The 18857-nt window shown below is 40.9% G+C and overlaps 2 protein-coding genes across 2 annotated transcripts; one reads left to right on the forward strand and one right to left on the reverse strand.

Moving 5' to 3' along the window:
- Positions 1-4147: 4147 nt before the first annotated feature.
- LOC128362043 (sterile alpha motif domain-containing protein 9-like) lies at positions 4148-9716 on the forward strand. Its single transcript, XM_053322682.1, has 3 exons — positions 4148-4858; positions 5022-5277; positions 6079-9716. Exons 1-3 carry the CDS (start codon positions 4154-4156, stop codon positions 9714-9716), a joined length of 4599 nt encoding a protein of 1532 aa, XP_053178657.1. The 5' UTR covers positions 4148-4153.
- Positions 9717-14663: 4947 nt separating this feature from the next.
- LOC128362353 (C-type lectin domain family 7 member A-like) lies at positions 14664-18361 on the reverse strand. Its single transcript, XM_053323094.1, has 7 exons — positions 18356-18361; positions 17104-17349; positions 16412-16456; positions 16169-16342; positions 15843-15961; positions 15282-15367; positions 14664-15135 (listed from the first exon to the last, which is right to left on the reverse strand). Exons 1-7 carry the CDS (start codon positions 18359-18361, stop codon positions 14927-14929), a joined length of 885 nt encoding a protein of 294 aa, XP_053179069.1. The 3' UTR covers positions 14664-14926.
- Between the last annotated feature and the right edge of the window lie 496 nt (positions 18362-18857).

The raw sequence follows: 18857 nt of genomic DNA on the forward strand, positions 1-18857 counted from the left end.
GGGGTTGGCCAGTCTCGGACAGCGGCCACCTTAGCTGGGTTGGTGGCTACACCGTGAGAACTGACAATGTGAGCCTAGGAACTCTGTCTCCCTTGTCAGCAGGCGACACTTTGCAGTCCTGCCTGTCAAATGGTAGTGAAGACCTCACACAGGTTAGACTGGGCCCTGTCAAAGTCGTTGGTGTGTATTAGCAGGTCATCAAGGTACACAACACAGCGACTCCGGGATACATCCGCCAGCACCCTCTCCTCATCAGCCGCTCAAAAGTAGCCAGCGCGTTGCAAAGCCCTTATGGCATGACGTGGAACCGCCAGCTGCCGTCCTTCTTCCTCACCAAGACAACTGGGACTGCCCATGGGTGTCGGAGGGCTCAATTACTTCAGCAGCTAACATTTCGCAGATCTTGTCCTCCGCCACTTGCCGCTTAGCAAGACTCTTGGCATTGCTGTGGATTGAGACCATCTTTGCTGCGCTACCACAAGTCCTGCAGGGCCTCGGTCATCTTGGCAGAGGGAGGGACAGCAGGCTCTGGAGTAGAGGCTGGGGCAGGCTGTGGCTGTGCAGGGACGCTGGTGGGTGTGCTGGCAGGTGTGCTGGCAGATGGTGAAACACAGTGGCTTGGTGCCTGCAGAGCAGCCGCTGCTTGGTGACTGGTACATTGATCGTTGGGCTGCTTCTTCTTCCACCAGCCAGACTGGAGTACCAAGGTCTCTGTGCCAAGGGTGATGGTTGCCTTTGACACATCAACAAGGGCTCTCCAACGTTTCAGCAAGTCCAGTCCAATGATACAAGGGTTTCGGGAGTTGGCGAGCCAGAACTTGTGCACCAGCACATGGCCTCCAGCCTGGATTCTCAGTCCCTTCTTTCCTCTCATGTCCGCTTTTTCTCCTGTTACTGTCATCAGTTGGGTGATAGCTGGGGACCATGCCTTTGAGAGTGGGCCAATGGTGTTTGGGAGGATGCCAGGTCGCACCAGGGAAATGGTAGACCCTGTGTCTACCAGGGCCTGGCAGGGTTGGCCATCAAGTTGGCAAATCAGATACAGTCCTCTGGTGTGATCCAAGCAGCCGACCAGTGTGTACCGGCCTCGGAGGGGGGTTGAAGACTGGAGTGGTGGCCCCCGCACTAGACCACTCCGCTGTTGTTTCCCGCAGGCTGGATGGCTCTGGTCTTTGGTGCAAGAGCTGGGCAGTTTCGAGCAACATGGCCAGGCTCATCGCATCGTTAACAGCAGTCTGTTTGACAAGGTGGACGGCACCTGGAGGATGGAGGCCATCGCTGAGACTATCATGGTGAAGGCTGAATTTGGCAGACCTCTTCAGCATCCTCCTCTTCCTCATCGTAGTTGGCCATCCTGATGTGTGGTTGCAGCATGGAAATCTTCTGCTGAGTAGACCGTATGGAGAGCACTGCCTCAGCCCATTCAGCTTCACAAAGAGCCTCACTGAGAGACTGGGGCATGGCAAGGCGAACATGCTGGTGCAACCTCTCTGGTGTGAGCCCCCGCAGGAACGCATGGAGGGCCAGCACCTCTTGGGCAGCTGTGTGGTACTCTCCCTCTCGGCGGAGATGGCTGGCTAGCTGCTCCCTACTCTGGTCAGTAAAGAGTCTCTGCCCAAATCGCCTCTGTAGTGCCATGGTCAAGGCTTGGAGGTCTCGTTGCTCTGTTGGGGCAATGTCAAGGAGCACCTGCAACGCCTTTCCTTCCAATGCCAGGACCAGGTGGGTGGCAGCTTCTTCATTGCTCCAGCCACTGTGCCACACTGCTAGTTGAACTTGAGAGAGGTATGGCTCCAGTGGTGTCACCCCGTTGTACTTAGGAAGCTTGGCTGGTGTCCTAGGCATGGCTGCAGGGTGCGACGGCCTGGGTGTAGTTACCAATGGTGGTGGCTCATTGGCAGCAGTGGTAGCGAGGGATTGTCGATGTGCAGCGTCTGTAGCAAGCAGCAGGGTGTCACCAGCAGTAGCCCTCCTGGTCACTAGGAGGCGGTCAGAGGCAGCAGGCAGCAGGAATTCTTCTGTAGTAGCACTCTCGACCTCTAAGGGGCGATAAGGCCGTGGTGTACTGGAACCATCAGGGTGGGCTAGAAAATGCTAGAAAAACATCTTCACCAGGCCTTGTCTGTCGTTGTTCCAGGTTTTCCAAAACCTTGAAGTTCTGCTCAATGGCTTGCTCTAATTCTTCAATCTGTCTCTCCATTCTTCCCTTTTATAATCCCACTTCTGACACCAATGTGGCAAGCTCACGTGGAAAAATGTAAAGTGAGACAGATTTCTGAATTCTACAACTCCTGCATCCCTGACACCACACGACCACAGGAGGTGCTATGTAACATCAGAAATGACAAAAACCGTAAATGAATACCGGCCAGAGGTAATCAAACACACCAGGAGACTGTCGCTGCTACACTGCTAATTAAAGTTAACATCACACTTAACACTATTTTTGGCCATATAACCTGGAAACTCACATAACACAATTAAACATGCACACACAACATCACTAATACATGGCTTTAATCTCAAACATTAACAGTCCCATGAGCCTTTGTGTTATCCAGCTCAAATCGTCCCTATCAGAGTCACTGCTCCCCCCTCTGGTCGCTACAATATGTTTATATGTAATTAACTAGTTGAACTTAGAGAATAACTTCTGCTTTCTTTGTTTCACAGCCGAAATATTGGCATTGGTCTTTTTTGATTGCTTGATTGGAACGTTAAATGAACTGGTAAAATGTATTTCTTGTGCTTTGTAGGTGTGTCATCACCAGTACAACCAGTCAAAAAAAAATTCTAGATAGAACCTCTTAATGTTGCTCTCAGAGTGCACCAGAATGATGTATTTGATTTTAAAATGTAAAAAATCTCTGAAAGGCCCATATCAGCCGATAATATCACCCCACCAAAATCAGTCGTGCTCTAGTATTTACTCAACCGGATTGTGAATGAGTAACTACTCAGTGAATTTTTGAGTTTAAATAAAGCTTGAATTAATGAATGGAAACAAATGAATGAATGGATGGATGTGTTGCATGTGTATTCTGGCTGGTGGGTGACATATTTTGGGTTGAGTGTTTTTTTTTCACAACTAAACAGTGCACAAAATATGTTTCTGAAAACATTTTAAGTGAGAAATAGGCAATGCAATTATAGTATCTGGATCAGCACTGCCTAGTTTGGCATTTTGATCTGACTTATGAGCTGGATGCGATGCACTGGAGAGGCTCATTTGCATAAAGTCTGACATGTGATAATGCAAATTCTGATACAGCACATGGTCTGTAGGAGCCATATATTGATTTGTTTATTAGTTATTCTGTGTTTAATTAGCTTTGTCTTGTTGCCATGGTGATATGTAGTGTCTGGGGTCACGTGGGCACTGTAGCCACAGCCGGTAGGTTATATCAGTACCTGCTTCACCTGCACTGGGGAGGGAGGCGAGTCTAGGTAGCCGTAATTTTTGTTGACCGCATTTTATTATGGCTGTTCGTTTGCTTTGATACACATATAACATCCTATGGGCGCGTGTAAAGCCGCTGTAGTATTCATTTCATTCATAAAAACTCTGAAACTTCTTTTGGACTCAGTGTGCTTCTCATGGAACAGCAGCAGCGTGTTATACAAATACAAAACCTATTCTGCCTTACCAGCGACTTTTTTAAAAGGTACTGGAAAGCCGCTACATGGTCTGTCCACTCACCATTAAGTATCTATCATGCATCACACAGTCAAAGCTAAATAATTTCCTATGCAAAAAAATTAACTAAATTTCTCATGTCTGATAGCACACTGCTGGTCCTAATAATAGGGCAAAATGTAATTTAGCATGTATACTGTGCTTCAATGGATATGTTTACCCAACTATTCATACATTTTCATTTTGCTGTATTGTGTACTGTAACTCACCACTGCAGTTGAACTAAATTTATTTAAATTATTCATGAACTAATTTAAAATCTTTACGTATCAATTATAATTAAAATGGACATTTTAATATTCCTGAAAAGCCAACCTGGATCACTGACATTTCTGACTTTTATTTATTTTGTTTATTTTACTTTGCAATCTTCTTTCTTAAGGCAATATGCTGTCTTACTGTTCCTTTCAATCTTTTGATCTGTGACTTATCTGTTTCATTTTTAGTTGATCCAATATGAAACGCTCAACAACAAAGCCACCACCTGAAATTGAAAAATGGACGAAAGAAGATGTCCACCAGTGGTTGATGACACAGGTCAAGGTTCATGAGTCTTGTGCAGACCGGTTCTTTGAAGAAGAAGTGTCTGGAGATATTTTAGTTGTCTTTGAGAAGACAGACATATTAGAATTGGGAATAAAACACGGGCCTGCTGTCAAAATTACATCTTATCTAGAAAGGTTGAAGGAAGGATCACAACATGCGTCACAGTTCCCAGCATACTTGGAAAACTGGACAAAAGAACAGGTGAACCAGTGGTTACTACAGCATGTGAAGATATACAGCAAATATGCAGAACGCCTCCAAGAGGAAGATGTATCTGGAGATTGCCTTGTTTGCTTTAAGAAACAAGATCTTCTGGAACTGGATGTGAAAAGTGGTCCTGCTGTAAAGATTCTGGCAGAACTACGTCAGTTGTATGAGAAACCAGAGCCGACACTGCAACCCATCCCTCACACCAGCACAGACCAACAAGCAACTCCGAAATCCATTAAACCTGAAGAAAGTCTGGCTAATGCAACTGCAATCCAGCAAGCTGAAGAAATGGTGGGAAGAATGTCTGAAAAGGTTCATCTGCCAGTCAAGAGAACTTCAGAAAAGGAGGAAATTCAGCAAACAAAGGCAGAGGTCTTGGTGTCCAAGAGGAAAGAAACTGTGGCGGTAAAATTTCTGTTATAGTCACGTCATTTATATTCAATACAATAAAATAAAAAAATAAATAAAAAAACCTGTAGTTGTGATTTCTTTGTAACCTTCACATTAAATTAACATTAATTTTATCCCTGTCTTCCTGTAGACCGCAACCGTACCTGACATACCCAAGATCACTGTTGAGATTCAGAAAACCCTAGACGACCTTTTAAAGGAGGACCTAAAAAGGTTTCATTTCAACTTACAGCAACACACCAATTCCAAGTGCAAACCTATTCCTCGGGGTAAACTGGAAGGCAAGGACACCATGGACACTGCCAAGTTATTGACTGAACACTATGGAAGCAATGAGGCCTTACAGGTCACACTGGAGGTTCTGAAAGAAATCAGTCAATGTGACCTTGCTTGTCATCTGGAAAGGAACATGGGTAAGACAACATTTAAACCTATAGTCAAATAATTAAGTTTATAACTTGACCTTAAATATGTTTTAGTTGTATTTTATAATCTGCATTAGTTTGTGATGTTGTCTATCCTTTCACGTTGACACATACACACTCACTCATTTGATTAAATATAATTTAATTTGAGGTTAAACTATTGTTATTAATGCTGAAGAAAATTTAGTTTTGAGTGTTCAAATGACAACAAAATATATTTGCAGTAACCTCACTACACTTAGGGCAACTAGTGATATTCCATATTGTTCTTACTGTCAATAAACACCTTAAAAGACCAAACCCACTGAAACAATGCATTTATACTATAAATAAAACGACCTGTGTATGTAAAGCCTGACATATAACATAAATAATTAGTCACATGATTGAGCCACACTGCTGCACTGGGTGGCATGTTCTTCAATGACCATGAACACAAACTGTGGTTAATTTTGACTCAGCCCCACACACACCTTCCTGCTGACAGAAATACTGACAAGAGCAATAGTCCCAAACAAATGCACAATTTTATCCACTACAGTAGCCAGCTGGGAAATTACTGAGCCTGTTTTCAGCTTGGAGCTGAGAGTCTGTAACATGGTGTGGAAGTCAGAAAGTATTGAGAGGTGTGGACTCATATATCCTTATAGTTGGTTTTGTTTGTTTTTTTCTTGGGATTTTCTGACAATAAATAGAAATATAGAATAACGCCAACCTTAACCTTTAAAGTACAATTTAGAGATGTTGTGTTTGACTGATTAATAATGTACATATTTTCTGTTCATATAGGTCAACTGAAGCAGCAGTGTCATTCAAAAGAAGCTCTGAAGAAAGAAGCTAACCAGGGTGACAAACTTAAGAACTTGTTGACTTGTGGTGGGAACTCACTGGACCACTATGACAGATTTGTTGTTGTTGTAAACAAAAGCAGTCCAGAACAAGTGCAGAACCTCCAGTTTCTGAGTAAGTTGAAATTGTTCTGTGTGTTAGATTATGACCCTGAGTCTGCTGCTAAAGGTGGACTGTGTTATTCATACAGAGAATCAAGAGTAGCCAATCAGCACACCCCATCACAATATCAAGGGCAGACTGAAACAGTGATAAAGAATCTTAACCTCTACAAACAGACCAGTTGGGTCTTCTGCAATGGCAGACATGACCTTGACAGTGACTCAAACAGAAAGTTAGATTATAAGAACTGGCTGAGAAAATCTTGCAGAGATGTAGAGCAGTTGATTTCATTCATTTGTAACCCTGAAGTTCTCCTCCAAGGAAGAAGTCTCATCATCTTCCTCCTACTTTCCCCTGTGGACACTGAGAAAGACCCAATCTTTGACACCTACAAGTCCTTCTTGAAACACACAGAGGAGAAAAACATCATCACTATTTGTGATTCTCAGAGCACGTATGAGAAATGGAGGGAGCTGATACAAGACAAGTGTGACTGTGACATTGACACACAATCCATATATGAGCTGATCCTCACTGAGGTCAATGGGACTGTAATGGCACTTGGGCCTTTCAATCAGTCATCTGAAAGGCTGCTTCCCTCCTCAGACTTCAGTGCTGTTGTTCTGAAACAGAAAGATAAAGACTTAATGACCGCTTTGGACATTTTATGTCTGAATCATTGTGAAAACATCTATGATGAAAACAATCAAGATTTCTATGACTTCAGAATCAAAGTTGAGGAAGAATTCTACAGAGGAGGTAAAGTCAAATGGTGGAACTTCTACTTCTGTGACAAAGACACAGAAAAGCCATTCATCAAAAGGGACAAGTATGAAAATGTGAAGAAGATGATTAGGTCTCAGCGGACATATTCAAAAAATGCATGTGTTCTGCTCAACCTGTTCCACCATCCAGGCTGTGGCGGGACCACCTTAGCGATGCATGTGATGTGGGATCTCCGTCAAGAGTTCAGATGTGCTGTGCTGAAAGACAACACACTGCCAAAAGATGAAGTAGCTATTCAAGTTCTAAAACTCATGCAACTTGAAAGCGAAAAACCATCTCCAGTATTGCTGTTAGTTGATGACTCACAAGAAACCAAGAATCCTTATGATCTTGTCAGCTGCATCCGTAAAGCTGTAGAGGATTTCTCCAACACACATATGGATGATGTGCAAAACTGCAAAGTTATCATCCTTAACTGTGTCCGTTCACATAACCCGAAGGAGCAATATAGACAAGACAATTCTTCACCATGTCAGTTCATTACTGCTTCATTAACATCAGAGGAACAGAAGGAGTTTGAAAAGAAACTTAAAGAGCTCGAAGAAACTCACGAAAAGCCTGAAAACTTTTACAGTTTCATGATCATGAAGAGCAATTTTGACACAGATTATGTAGACGATCTTGCTCGTAACACACTGGAGAGCTTTGATTTTAGCAAAAAAGAAGCCCGACTGTTTGCTTTTCTAGCATTACTGAACACCTTTGTGGCAGAATCTGAAATCTCTCTCTCTCTGTGTGAGGATTTTCTTGGGTTGAAGGTGATACGTTGGAGGGAGGACAGTGTACTGGACAGAATGACACCCTATTCAAACTTCCTCATCATAGACACAGATGAAGAGTGGGGCGGATACAAAGGTGTCCGAATCCTTCATCACACCATAGCATGGGCCTGTCTGAAAGAGTTGGAGAGAAGCCGCTATTTAAAAGTAAGTGATATCTCTATGGAGATTCTTCACTGTGATCTGTTCTTCAGTGCTAGAGTTGTCAAAGACAGATTCATGCAGTCAATTCAACGAATGTTAATTGAAAGGCAGCGCAAGAAAGACGGAGATGAGAGAGAACTATTTTCTCCTTTCATAGAGAAAATCCACAGCCAGCAAGGGAGGCAAACTGTCCAAGAAATATTTGTGAGAGCATCATCCAGGTTTGAAACAAGTGCATCTATTCCACAGGCACTGGCAAGATATCTGTACATCAATGAGCGTGACTTCCCAGAGGCTCTGAAGTGGGCAGATAAGGCCATGAAGATCAAGCAAAACTCATACACATTTGACACAATTGGACAGGTGTACAAAAGCAATTTAAAATCCAACATCCAGAGAGAAAAGCAAGAGGCAACACATAACCCAGAAGATTTAAACACAAACATTAAAATCGCAGATAATGCTATCAGAGCATTTAAAAGGGCTCAAGAGCTGGCAAGCACAGATGATGAACCTGAGGAAGAGGTGCCTGATGATGAATCAGATGACTATCCCAGAAAGTCATATAATGTTTATGGCTATGTGGGTGTGCTGGAAATTGCTTTCCTGATATTTGAGATTTTGGGCCGTTTGCCATTCTTTGAGGAGAGTGGTCCAATGAAGAAGAAGTACTTGCAGAGTTTTCTGAAGAAATCGATCCCAATCACCAGCGTCCATAAGACTGACAATGAGATCAACAACAGATACGTGGAGATCATCAAGGAACATGAGCCGTTCATCGTCAATTTAAAACCTCAAGTAAAAGAAACATTTGAACTGCTTGACTGTTACTTCACGTACACAAAAGGGAACAATTCAGAATTTGATTCAAAGAATCGTTGGACCGTCTGTGCTCTTTTTAAAAAGTATGTGAATCTTTTTTGCACTACACCAGAGGGAATCAAAACAGAACGACAAAACAATCCCAATCTCAATTTGAAAATGGATATCGAAGAACGAAGATTGTTTCTTGAGATGAACCAAGCAGATACATTCGTAGGGGTCCTTCAGCATTTAGACAAACCTGCTGAAGAGATTGAGAGAGTCACAGAATGCTATGCATTCTTGCAACAACAACAACAACAGCAGCATTTTATTCACAAAAAGACAAAGGAAACAATCAATTACATTTTGTCAAACATCGTTCTTTACCTTTTGAAACCAAAATCTAAACATGTGAAGAGCTACAAATACCTCTCTGATCTCCTTTTGAAAACTCTGCAAGATGTAGGACTTAGGTATCCCTTCCCAGACCCATACTACCTGGCTCTGCTGTTACTCTGGCCAAGTCCAACTCAGGAAAACACAGAAATTGCGACATATGTGACTGCAATTCGAAACTCAACCCGCAAACATCTGTCAAAGTTGTTTCAGAAGAGGATCACTGGTGCCAAGCTCTATTTGGGGAAAGAAGAGGGACTCAAGAGGCTTATCTCTAAACCTAACCTGGATAAGAGTTTTCTGCCTAAGATGCCTCGTGACGCTCTGGCACAACTTTGGTGGAATGGGGACATATTCAAAGAAAAAGAAATCATCAGCCGCCTTCATCGAGTCAGTGGAACCATTGAGCAAGGAGAGTTGTTTGCAAACTATGGAAAACTGAAAATCCCTGTGCGTCCTGCTCATATTGGTGGAATAAGAACTGGTTTCAGCACAGAAAAAGTTTCTTTCTACCTGGGTTTTGCAATTAATGGACCCCTTGCATATGATATTCAGCATGTAAACTAGGACACTTGATTGAACAGAGAAATGTGCAACCTAAACAAAGAGCAAAGAAACATAAGAGTGGAAAATATGTTTAAAAAGCTAGAACAGCAAATGATGACCATGACAGGCAGGAGAGGTAAATGATAAAGGTCAGTTCCTGAACATTCATTTGATAGAACATATGATTCCTGTACTGCTGTATGTATATATTCATATGTTCACATATTCTGTTCATCTCAGCTTTTGTAAACTTTGTAATTATTTTTAGTCATTTTTCTGAGTATTTTTACTTCTTGTGTTGATGTCAGATATTTTTTTCTGTTGTGCTGTAAATTGTTGTGTTAACAGCAGGGACAGTGAAACATTAATCAGTCACCTGCTACAGTATGATGTACTTTTGATCAGTACTTTTGTTTTTATTTTAATGTAAATGTGTTATATATGAAGAAGCTATTCTAGCAAGCATTGATTTAAGAAGTAGGGGTGGGATTCAATAAGTGTGTCTTCCCACTCCCTTTCGGATGTGGTTGACAGTGCATTGCATTGTGTTTTCTATTAGGTGTAAGTTCATGGTTTTCAGTGAGACCATTGTGCTTTCTTTTTTATATGTTGTTTTTAGATTAGTTTTTTTCTTCTTTCACACATACGAAATAAAATCATATTCAGTTCTTTTGTGAGGAATGTGTTTGATTACTTTTGATGTTATTTCAGAGATGTAAATTTGTATATGTTTTAAGCTCTAATACATTATTTACAGTGGTAAAATATACAAGATAATGTTATATTTTTTGTTTTAAATATAATATTATGTTTATAAAATAATATTAATTTACAATATTTTTATGGCAGTCTTTTGATGCAGACATTTTAGTGGCACTTTTTTAAGTGAGGCACAAGGGTTTATGTACTATATGCGTTTTTGGCTATTGCTTGCTTGCTGCAACATAGTTATTCTCTAAGGAAACATGTCCAATTCATCAGTGCACCCTTTTTCAATAATTTTGTTTTAATCTTAACCTTCTTTTTGTTCTTGTTTGTTTTACTTTTAGGGAGCCTAATGTAACATCTGGCTATGTGGGAGCATTTTTACTTTTTGTGCTGTAAATTGTTGTGTTAACAGCAGGGACAGTGAAACATTAATCAGTCACCTGCTACAGTATGATGGAGTGCACAAGAGCCCTGTAGCTCTCTGAAACCCTGTTTGAGGAAGTTCTCAGTACTTTTGTTTTTATTTGAGTGTAAATAATGATGATGAGAAGGTGACAAAAATGAATCATATTCAGTTCTTTTGTGAGGAATGTGTTTGATTACTTAAGATGTTATTTCAGAGATGTATATTTGTATATGTTTTAAGCTATAATACATTATTTACAGTGGTAAAATATACAAGAGAATGTTATATTTTTGGTTGTATTTATTGTTGTTAATATGTAACTACAACCTTGACTAGGTAGAATTGAGATCTGTGAAACTTTTAAAGCAGCTTTGTGTGCCAATCTATGTCTTTAAATCCTAATAAAATTTTACAAATTGAAGGTCTTAAAAGTTGTTTAAAGTGTTTATTTTAATTTAGGAGGTCCCTATTTAGACAAAGAATTTCTACATTTTTTGTATTTCTCTCTATTAATCACTTTTAGAAAATTTCAATTCCAATTTTCTTTTCAATGCTAAAAGTCAACCCTTAGTGCTTACCTTTGAAGTCACAGTGAAATGGAATGCTAATCTACTTTATCATACCAAAAGACAAACGTCTGCTATGCTTCTTTCTAAAAGGAAGTGTATGAAAATGAATTTCTTTGACTTTGACTGAATTTTAATGGTAATAATTCAAAGTAATCTGTGATGTCTCCAAAACTCCATTTGTTTTCTTCAGTCCAGGAGTCCACTCATCCCTCTACAGGACAAGCATTATCAAAATATAGCAAGGTATTTTAAACTTAAATAGAGATCCTCAAGTTTCCAAAGATATAAAATATGTCAGGTGTCAAAAATATAATCAAGAAGAATGTTTCCATTTTTCTTAAAATGTTGTGGCCACAAAATACAGATTATTAAAATATTCCCTCAGCATAATAATCTCTATGATTTTAATGACAAGCAGGTACAGAATAGTGCTGGTAAATGCATGACATTGCTAAATTGTAAAGGCCATGGTGATCTGTTGTTTTCACTTGTTCCTGGATCAGATTATCAGCCTAAATCCACCTGCATTTAAGAAATGAATACATTCTCTCATTAGAAATAATGAAGACATTTATTTCAAGATTTTGCAAAAAATTGCAGGATTTACAAACTTTTCCCAAAAGTGTCGCTTATGATAGTTTGTTTAAGAGGATGAATGCATTTTGGTAGTCTGTTGCTTTCCTGGTCACATAATATCTACTATATTGTTAGTATGTTTAGTGTAACAGACAACAAAGCAGATAATAATAATTATCAATAATATTGCTTAATTTGTGCACAGAAAAGAGAAATGATGAAACTAGCATATCTGAAATTAGTTGAATACTTACCAAAGTTTCAACTGGAGTCTTGACAGTGGATAAAGCGGAAGGAGGTTGTCGTCATTGTGCAGCACCAACAAAATGGTGGATGTAAAATGCAGCTGCAGAAAGAGTCAAATCACATCATTTAAGGGGGGAAAATCTACTGGTAAAAGGCTATCAAATAAAGGCCTGAATCAGACCTTTAGTGGGGCTCACCTCCTAATAAGAATTTGACATAACCTGCAAGTGTTCAAACCCCCTGCTAAATAACTCATTTCAGTGGATAACGTAAATTACAACAATAATATATAGTAGAGTGGTCTACTATAATGTTTAATAATAATGGTTCAGAATAAACAATCACAGATTTCTACAGAGAGGACTCTAAGATAAGTTAATGAACCCTGAAGGAAAGATTATATATTAATAACACATACACATTAAAGTACATTAAACATGTTAAAATAAAACCATTTGAACCAATAGCATAATTGTTTTTCTCCCATCTCTAACAGACAGGCTTCCAAAAATAATGAAAGCTGTATAAAATAATTTTTAGGAAGAAAAAAAAACTGACTGACAAATTATCCAAAACTTACTGTTACAAACTAGCTAGCACCTTGGCTGAAGTTATTAATTTAATATCCAGCAATGCACGTCCACAGAACTAAACTAACAGCTGAAATTAATCAAATACTCACAAATAATATGCTTCAAAGAGTCTTTAGAAGGTGAGTAAAGATGAAGTTGGTGATGGTTGTTTTTGCTTCGTCACTGTGCTGCTCTAACAAAATGGCGGACGTAATGCGGCCGTTATGGAAAGTAACGGTCACAACGGACATAAAGAGTCAACAACATGAAGGAGAAAATAACTGCTGCTAGGTGCTTTTAAATCCCTAAGTCCCTGAATCTGGTTATACATCTGTTGGTTATTATTTAAATATGATGTAAGTATTGATTTAATTTAGCTAATTTTAAAACCAGACAGATAAACTAGTACTTTATCACTGAGCAAAACATATTCTACTTTTTTAAGATATAGGACTGAATGAATAATAAAATAGCAAAAAAAAAAGGACCAAATATGTTATTGAATGGGTTAATATATAATTAGATTTCATTATAAACACAGTACAAGAATAGGACAGACAAATACAGCCATTGTTGTGGTTTTACTCACCATGATGAGAAGAGTTTTTCCTTCATTCCCACAAAAGAATGACCAACTCTTGTTTGCTCTAGAAGCCAACAACAAAATTATGTATGTTTATAGTTTTTGTATTAGTTGTTTTACTGTAATTTGGGATTTATTGATCTGCTGGACTCAAACATGTCATTATGGAGTCATCAGTGTTGCTGTGCTGCCCTCTGCTGACAATTTCACAGTACTACAAATAAATAAACTTACATTAATGTGATGCACACAGTTGTAGTTTTTCAACTCCAGGTCTGTTTGTTGCAGCCTCAATCAGCTCTACAAAAAAGTTGCCAACTGAAAGAGTTACAGCTACAGCCATTCAGCAGATACATTAAGTCATAAGTGAAAGAAAAATAGAAGTTCAAGCATCTTCAACTATTTCCATCCAGTTGAATTAAGTTCTTCACACAATGTGCTTCTGCAGACTGAACCCTGCAGACTACTCTGTAAACTGTGACTTCGATCTTCTGGAAATGGGCTGAAGTTTTAAAAAACACCAAGAGTCTCATAAGATCACAGTTTCCTCACAGTATCAGTGAAAACTTTTAATTACCTTTATAACAAAACAAGAACAGGTCTTTATAATGTTCTTGTATTTTTAAATATCCAAGTTCATTCAGTTTAAAGTCTACTCCAGACTAGGGATGCTCGATATTGACTTTTCTGCTGATATTCCCCAAGTCCTAATTTCCGATACCGATATCACCCAATACGGACACATGCAGGCTTTTTACACCAACACTGTTAAGTAACAACATAGCACATCTCCTATTGTGGAATTAACACATTATGCCAGCCTGATTGTATTGTGATGTCCCACTGCCCGTTTCTGTAGGCGGGACCTTTACAGGAAGTCCTCTCACTCGCTCCTCTCAGCTGTTGTTTCTCCAGCATAGTAGCACCCAGATAGGACCCACCGGAGCCATGGAGACCCTAACCCTCTCTATGGCTCTGGGACCCACCGGACTCTGGCGTTGACGTCACAGAGGCAACTCCCCGAAAACATAACAGAGAAAATGACAACGAGGAGGTAAAGCTGGTTTCTGTTTGTGTGTTCGTGTACATGACGGCGGACGATATTAACTTGTTAGCCACGGTTAGCAACCCACAAGTCTAGTGTGTTGTTTTACATCATCAAGCGCGCGCCGGTAAACGTCCCATGCTGCGTTCATGCAGACTCGGAAATGCTGAAGCCTACATCGGTAAAAAAAAAAAAAAAAAAATCAGATATCAATACTTCCCAATATTACATTTTTAAGTAAATATCGGCCGATATTATTTCTCGAGATAAAAACATGTTTAAGTATGAAAATACATTTACATCAGTTTAATGCAAAAAGCTGAATTTAAACCTGAAATATAAAGTTTTAAACTGCAGATCTTCATTCTGGTTTACAGACTCATATTTCGATTTGTGCAGCAATCTTTATTATGACAAAAATATGAAAACTAATGTACAGAGCAGCATCATTGCATAACATTAAATATGACTTAAACACAGCGTTCACACAGGTCGTTATGACGGGGCTGATAGCAGTAAATATCTCTCAGTGAGTGTGAGCCGGCGACGAACAGATGAATGTGTGTTGGGTTTCGGCAGAGCAACTTGTGGAAATCCAGCTTGTGGGGTTTTCAACCAGCACACAGTCGGAGCCGACGTTGGCCTCACTGCGGCCCGGCAAAGCCCCCCTCAGTCTAGAGAAAGACACCGAGCGACCGTCAGCCCACATCCAGCGGCCCGGACCCCCAGACATACCTGGAGAATTAAGAAGAATTACACACCCACCCACTACTATTCAGGTTCAGGTTTGACTCCCAGAACTAACAGACATTATTTATAAATGAGGACATTAATCTTTCACTCAGGTGTTTCACCGTGTTGTGATGAACGAAGTCACTCACCAATCCAAAATGGCTTCCTGCCTGCAAACTTCCACAACCATGTCATATCTCTTCTGGACCGCACGCTGGTCAGACTGCTGTTAAACCTGACACAGTAAGAAATACTAATGTTACACACATACAGAGACAAATACACTTAACTTACCAAGCATCACACACTAATTTCTATAGCACATAATGCAACACAGTGCTCAACATTAAACCAAAGAATTATCTCATTCAAACATTATTTAACATTGTTAGACGAACCTTAAACCTGACTTAGTTTGGTAATAAAATAGTAAAAATAAAGCAAAACCCTTGAATAAGTTGGTGTATTGAAACTTTTGACTGGTTCTATATATATATTTGTGTATGTGGGTCTGTCATTGGCCACTTTCAGAGACAGATTTCAGAATTAAGATGTGTTAATTGGGGACAAAAGTCATGTGCCTAGTTGGTAAAATGCAGATTTTTGGGTCAGTTGTTAAGGTTAGGGTAAGGGATAGTCTCCAGTAAAATGGATGTAAGTCTATGTAATGTGATCAAAAGTGACTGTATGTGTGTGTGTGTGTCATTTACAGCTGTGAGCAGGTTTGCTCAGCGCTGGCCCAGCTGGCCACAGACGAGCTGAGGATGTAACAGCGTCTCCTGTAGTGAGTCGAACCATCAGGACAGGAGCTGCTGACTGACTTCCCCGTCTGAACAAAGACACAGTTTCACAAATATATAACACAGAGTGACAGCGAGGGAAAGCTTTCAGTGTTCATATGAGGACCTGACTGCTATTTTAAGACACACTTAAAACTGTGAACTCGTCCTTTAATGGAGAACTCTCAGTATGATGTAAAAGAGTCAAATAAAAACAGACTTCAGACTAAAATGAAAGGAAATCTGTGTGTTTGCACCTTGCGCTGGCGCAGTTCTGGCTGCTGTCTGGGAGATGGATGATCGTTTTGAGGAGCGTCTCCAACTCCAAGCTCCTGCAGGTGATGACTGTGAGCTCCACCTGACCAGCTCCACCCGACATCACCCGGCTCTGGCTTCAGCTCCTCCACCCGGAGAGGAGTCAGACTGTGGAACTGATGGAGGAGAACCAGACATCAGCATCAGTGTGTGTGTGTGTGTGTGTGTGTGTGTGTGTGTCTTACCGTCCAGACCTTCTCCTCAGGCGTCCTCTCTCCTGACAGATGGACCTGAACACGAGCACAACGATCAAATACTCACAAACTCGACAGGACAAATACACACTTTATACATACAGTAATATATAAATGCTTCGTGGTAGGAAGTGACTTTTTTATTTTAACTTGATGCTACTTTATACTTCCACTCAATCACATTTCAGAGGAGAATATTGCACTTTTTACTCCACTAGTTGCTTTGCAGATCTGTGTGGAGCGATGATGAGGAGACTTTGACCTTCCTCATCAAACTAACAGAAATGTCATGTTTTCCATCATTTGAACTTTGACTGACGCTCTTTTCATTTTGTTTCACAAATATGATAAAACATTATTGCACAGTTTCAATAAACACAGGAATGCATGGAGAAATTAGCAAAAAAGAAATAAAATAGGCAAAATCAAATAGTCCAATTACTTTTATTACAGACAGAAAAAGCTTTTAAAGTCTTTTTGTTTGACGATTCATGAGTTTTAACATTAACTTTGAATTCCTTTACAAAATAAAACAAATAGAAGAACCACTTCTATGTTTATCTTCTAATATTCACACAACTGCAGTGGATGAAAAAGTAAAATAATCATTCAGATGGAAACTTGGTGATTGAGCAGGGAAAATATTCTTTATTCTTGCAGCTTAAACAGGAAGAAATACTTACTTTTGGTCCTGTGAGTCTGACCCTGTGCCCAGTGCTCCCAGTGCTTCCAGTGCTTCCAGTGCTCCTCCCTGGTAGCTGCCTGCTGTGGTAGTGGATGTGGCTGTAGCTGGGGGCCGCCTGGTCCTGTGGTTCCCCCTCTCCGTAGTCCAGGTAGGGCCGGCGGTTTGGGACGTCGCCTCGTGGAGGATGAGGCTGGTTCTCCCACAGCAGCTCTGCCTCGATGTCGGTGACTGGGTCTTCCTCAGGCTCAGGGAGGTGAGGAGGAGGAGGAGGAGGAGGGGGAGGTGGGAGTCGCTTCTCATCTTCCTCCACTCTCAGGTCGTCTGGATCGCACCTTCCTGATGGACAGCAGAGAGGACACTGTTATAAAAATTAGCTACATTCTGTGTGTGTTGAAACAGACGCTAATGATTTATTGAAAACATGATGTGGCAGCTGCTTCTTTTTCTTCTGCTGTAGATTAAAAACTCCCTCTCTGCCACTCGCCGTCACAGGCCTCTGTTTGAAGGCAGAATCATGTTGAGCCCATAGACTGTATAAAAGAAACAGACGTAACATCCGTGACGTTACCCATTGGTTTGTGGACTGCTGCTCAGAAGCCAATAGTTTCGAATCTAGGCAGCGCCATCTTGAAACTTTCAGGTGCATGCTGGGAAAAATAAAAACACAGATTCTACTTATATGGGCATGAGGCGGGGCCATGGACGGAGCCATAGGTGGGTCCATGGGCGGAGCGGGGAGGTTGCTATGGTTGCCAGGGCTGGATCTCAAAGACATTGGTCAATCAACCTGTCAATCAGGACGTAGCCACCCCCTAATGCATACCCTGCTTTATCGTCAAATATAAAATCAGAGAGGCCAAAATGTCCCAAATGAACATCATACTGCATTGAAGAAGGCTTTAAACTAGCGATTGAGACCATAAACACATTTTGAAAATGTTTACTGAGGTTAGAAATCAAGTGAGAAGTTGGTGAATTCTCCATTGACTTGTATAGAGACGGTCGCCCCCTGGTGGCCTTTTGATAGAATGCAGCTCTAAGTTACTTGCGCGTTGGCCTCATTTCAGAGGACCAGGACTCCCCACCTGGATGTAAACAGACCTGGTCGATGATTGTTTAGTTTATCACTGACAGTCTCTCACCTCCTCTGGGGTCGATGATCTCGACGGAGGCGGAGCTTCTTTGACCCAGGACGGCGTTCTTTGGGTTTTTCAGGGTTACAGTGAAGACCTCGTGGTTTTCCTCCAGACCGTCATCGATCAGGTAAATGTTCCACGTTTTCACATTGACTCCTAAAAAAAAACATCAACCGGACATCAGAACCACATCACATTAACCCTTGTGTCGTTCTCCCGGGTCAAATTGACCCCATCTCTTTTGACTCTTCCTTCCTTCCTTCCTCTTTCTTTAATTTTTCCTTCCTTCTTCCCCTCCTCCCCTCTTTCTTTGCTCCCTCCTCTTTCCATCCTTCCTTGCTTCCTTCCTTCCTTCTTCCCTCCCTCCCTCCATCCCTCCCTTCCTTCCTCTTTTCGTCCTCACTCCTTTTCTTCCTTCCTTCCTCCCTTTCTTCCTTCTCTCCTAAATTCCTTCCTCTTTTCGTCCTTACTCCTTTCTTTCCTTCCTTCCTTCCTCCTTTCCTCCCTCCCTCTCTCCTTACTCCCTCCTTCCTTCCTTCCTTCCTTCTCTCCTTACTTCCTTCCTCTTTTCCTCCTTACTCCTTTCCTTCCTTCCGTCCTTCCTTGACCTGAGGAC

The sequence above is a fragment of the Scomber japonicus genome, chromosome 7 (assembly GCF_027409825.1).
Source record: "Scomber japonicus isolate fScoJap1 chromosome 7, fScoJap1.pri, whole genome shotgun sequence".
Lineage (NCBI taxonomy): Eukaryota > Metazoa > Chordata > Actinopteri > Scombriformes > Scombridae > Scomber > Scomber japonicus.

What these genes read in the sequence shown, in the direction of transcription:
- LOC128362043 (XM_053322682.1), top strand. Translation starts at nt 4,154, where the DNA reads ATGAAACGCTCAACAACAAAGCCACCACCTGAAATTGAAAAATGGACG. An exon ending in AGAGGAAAGAAACTGTGGCG is followed by an intron (nt 4,859 to 5,021) that starts GTAAAATTTCTG and finishes GACATACCCAAG; the next exon opens with ATCACTGTTGAGATTCAGAA. An exon ending in TCATCTGGAAAGGAACATGG is followed by an intron (nt 5,278 to 6,078) that starts GTAAGACAACAT and finishes CTGTTCATATAG; the next exon opens with GTCAACTGAAGCAGCAGTGT.
- LOC128362353 (XM_053323094.1), bottom strand. An exon ending in CTGAGGAGAAGGTCTGGACG is followed by an intron (nt 16,343 to 16,411) that starts GTAAGACACACA and finishes CTCCTCCATCAG; the next exon opens with TTCCACAGTCTGACTCCTCT. An exon ending in CAGGAAGCCATTTTGGATTG is followed by an intron (nt 15,136 to 15,281) that starts GTGAGTGACTTC and finishes TTAATTCTCCAG; the next exon opens with GTATGTCTGGGGGTCCGGGC.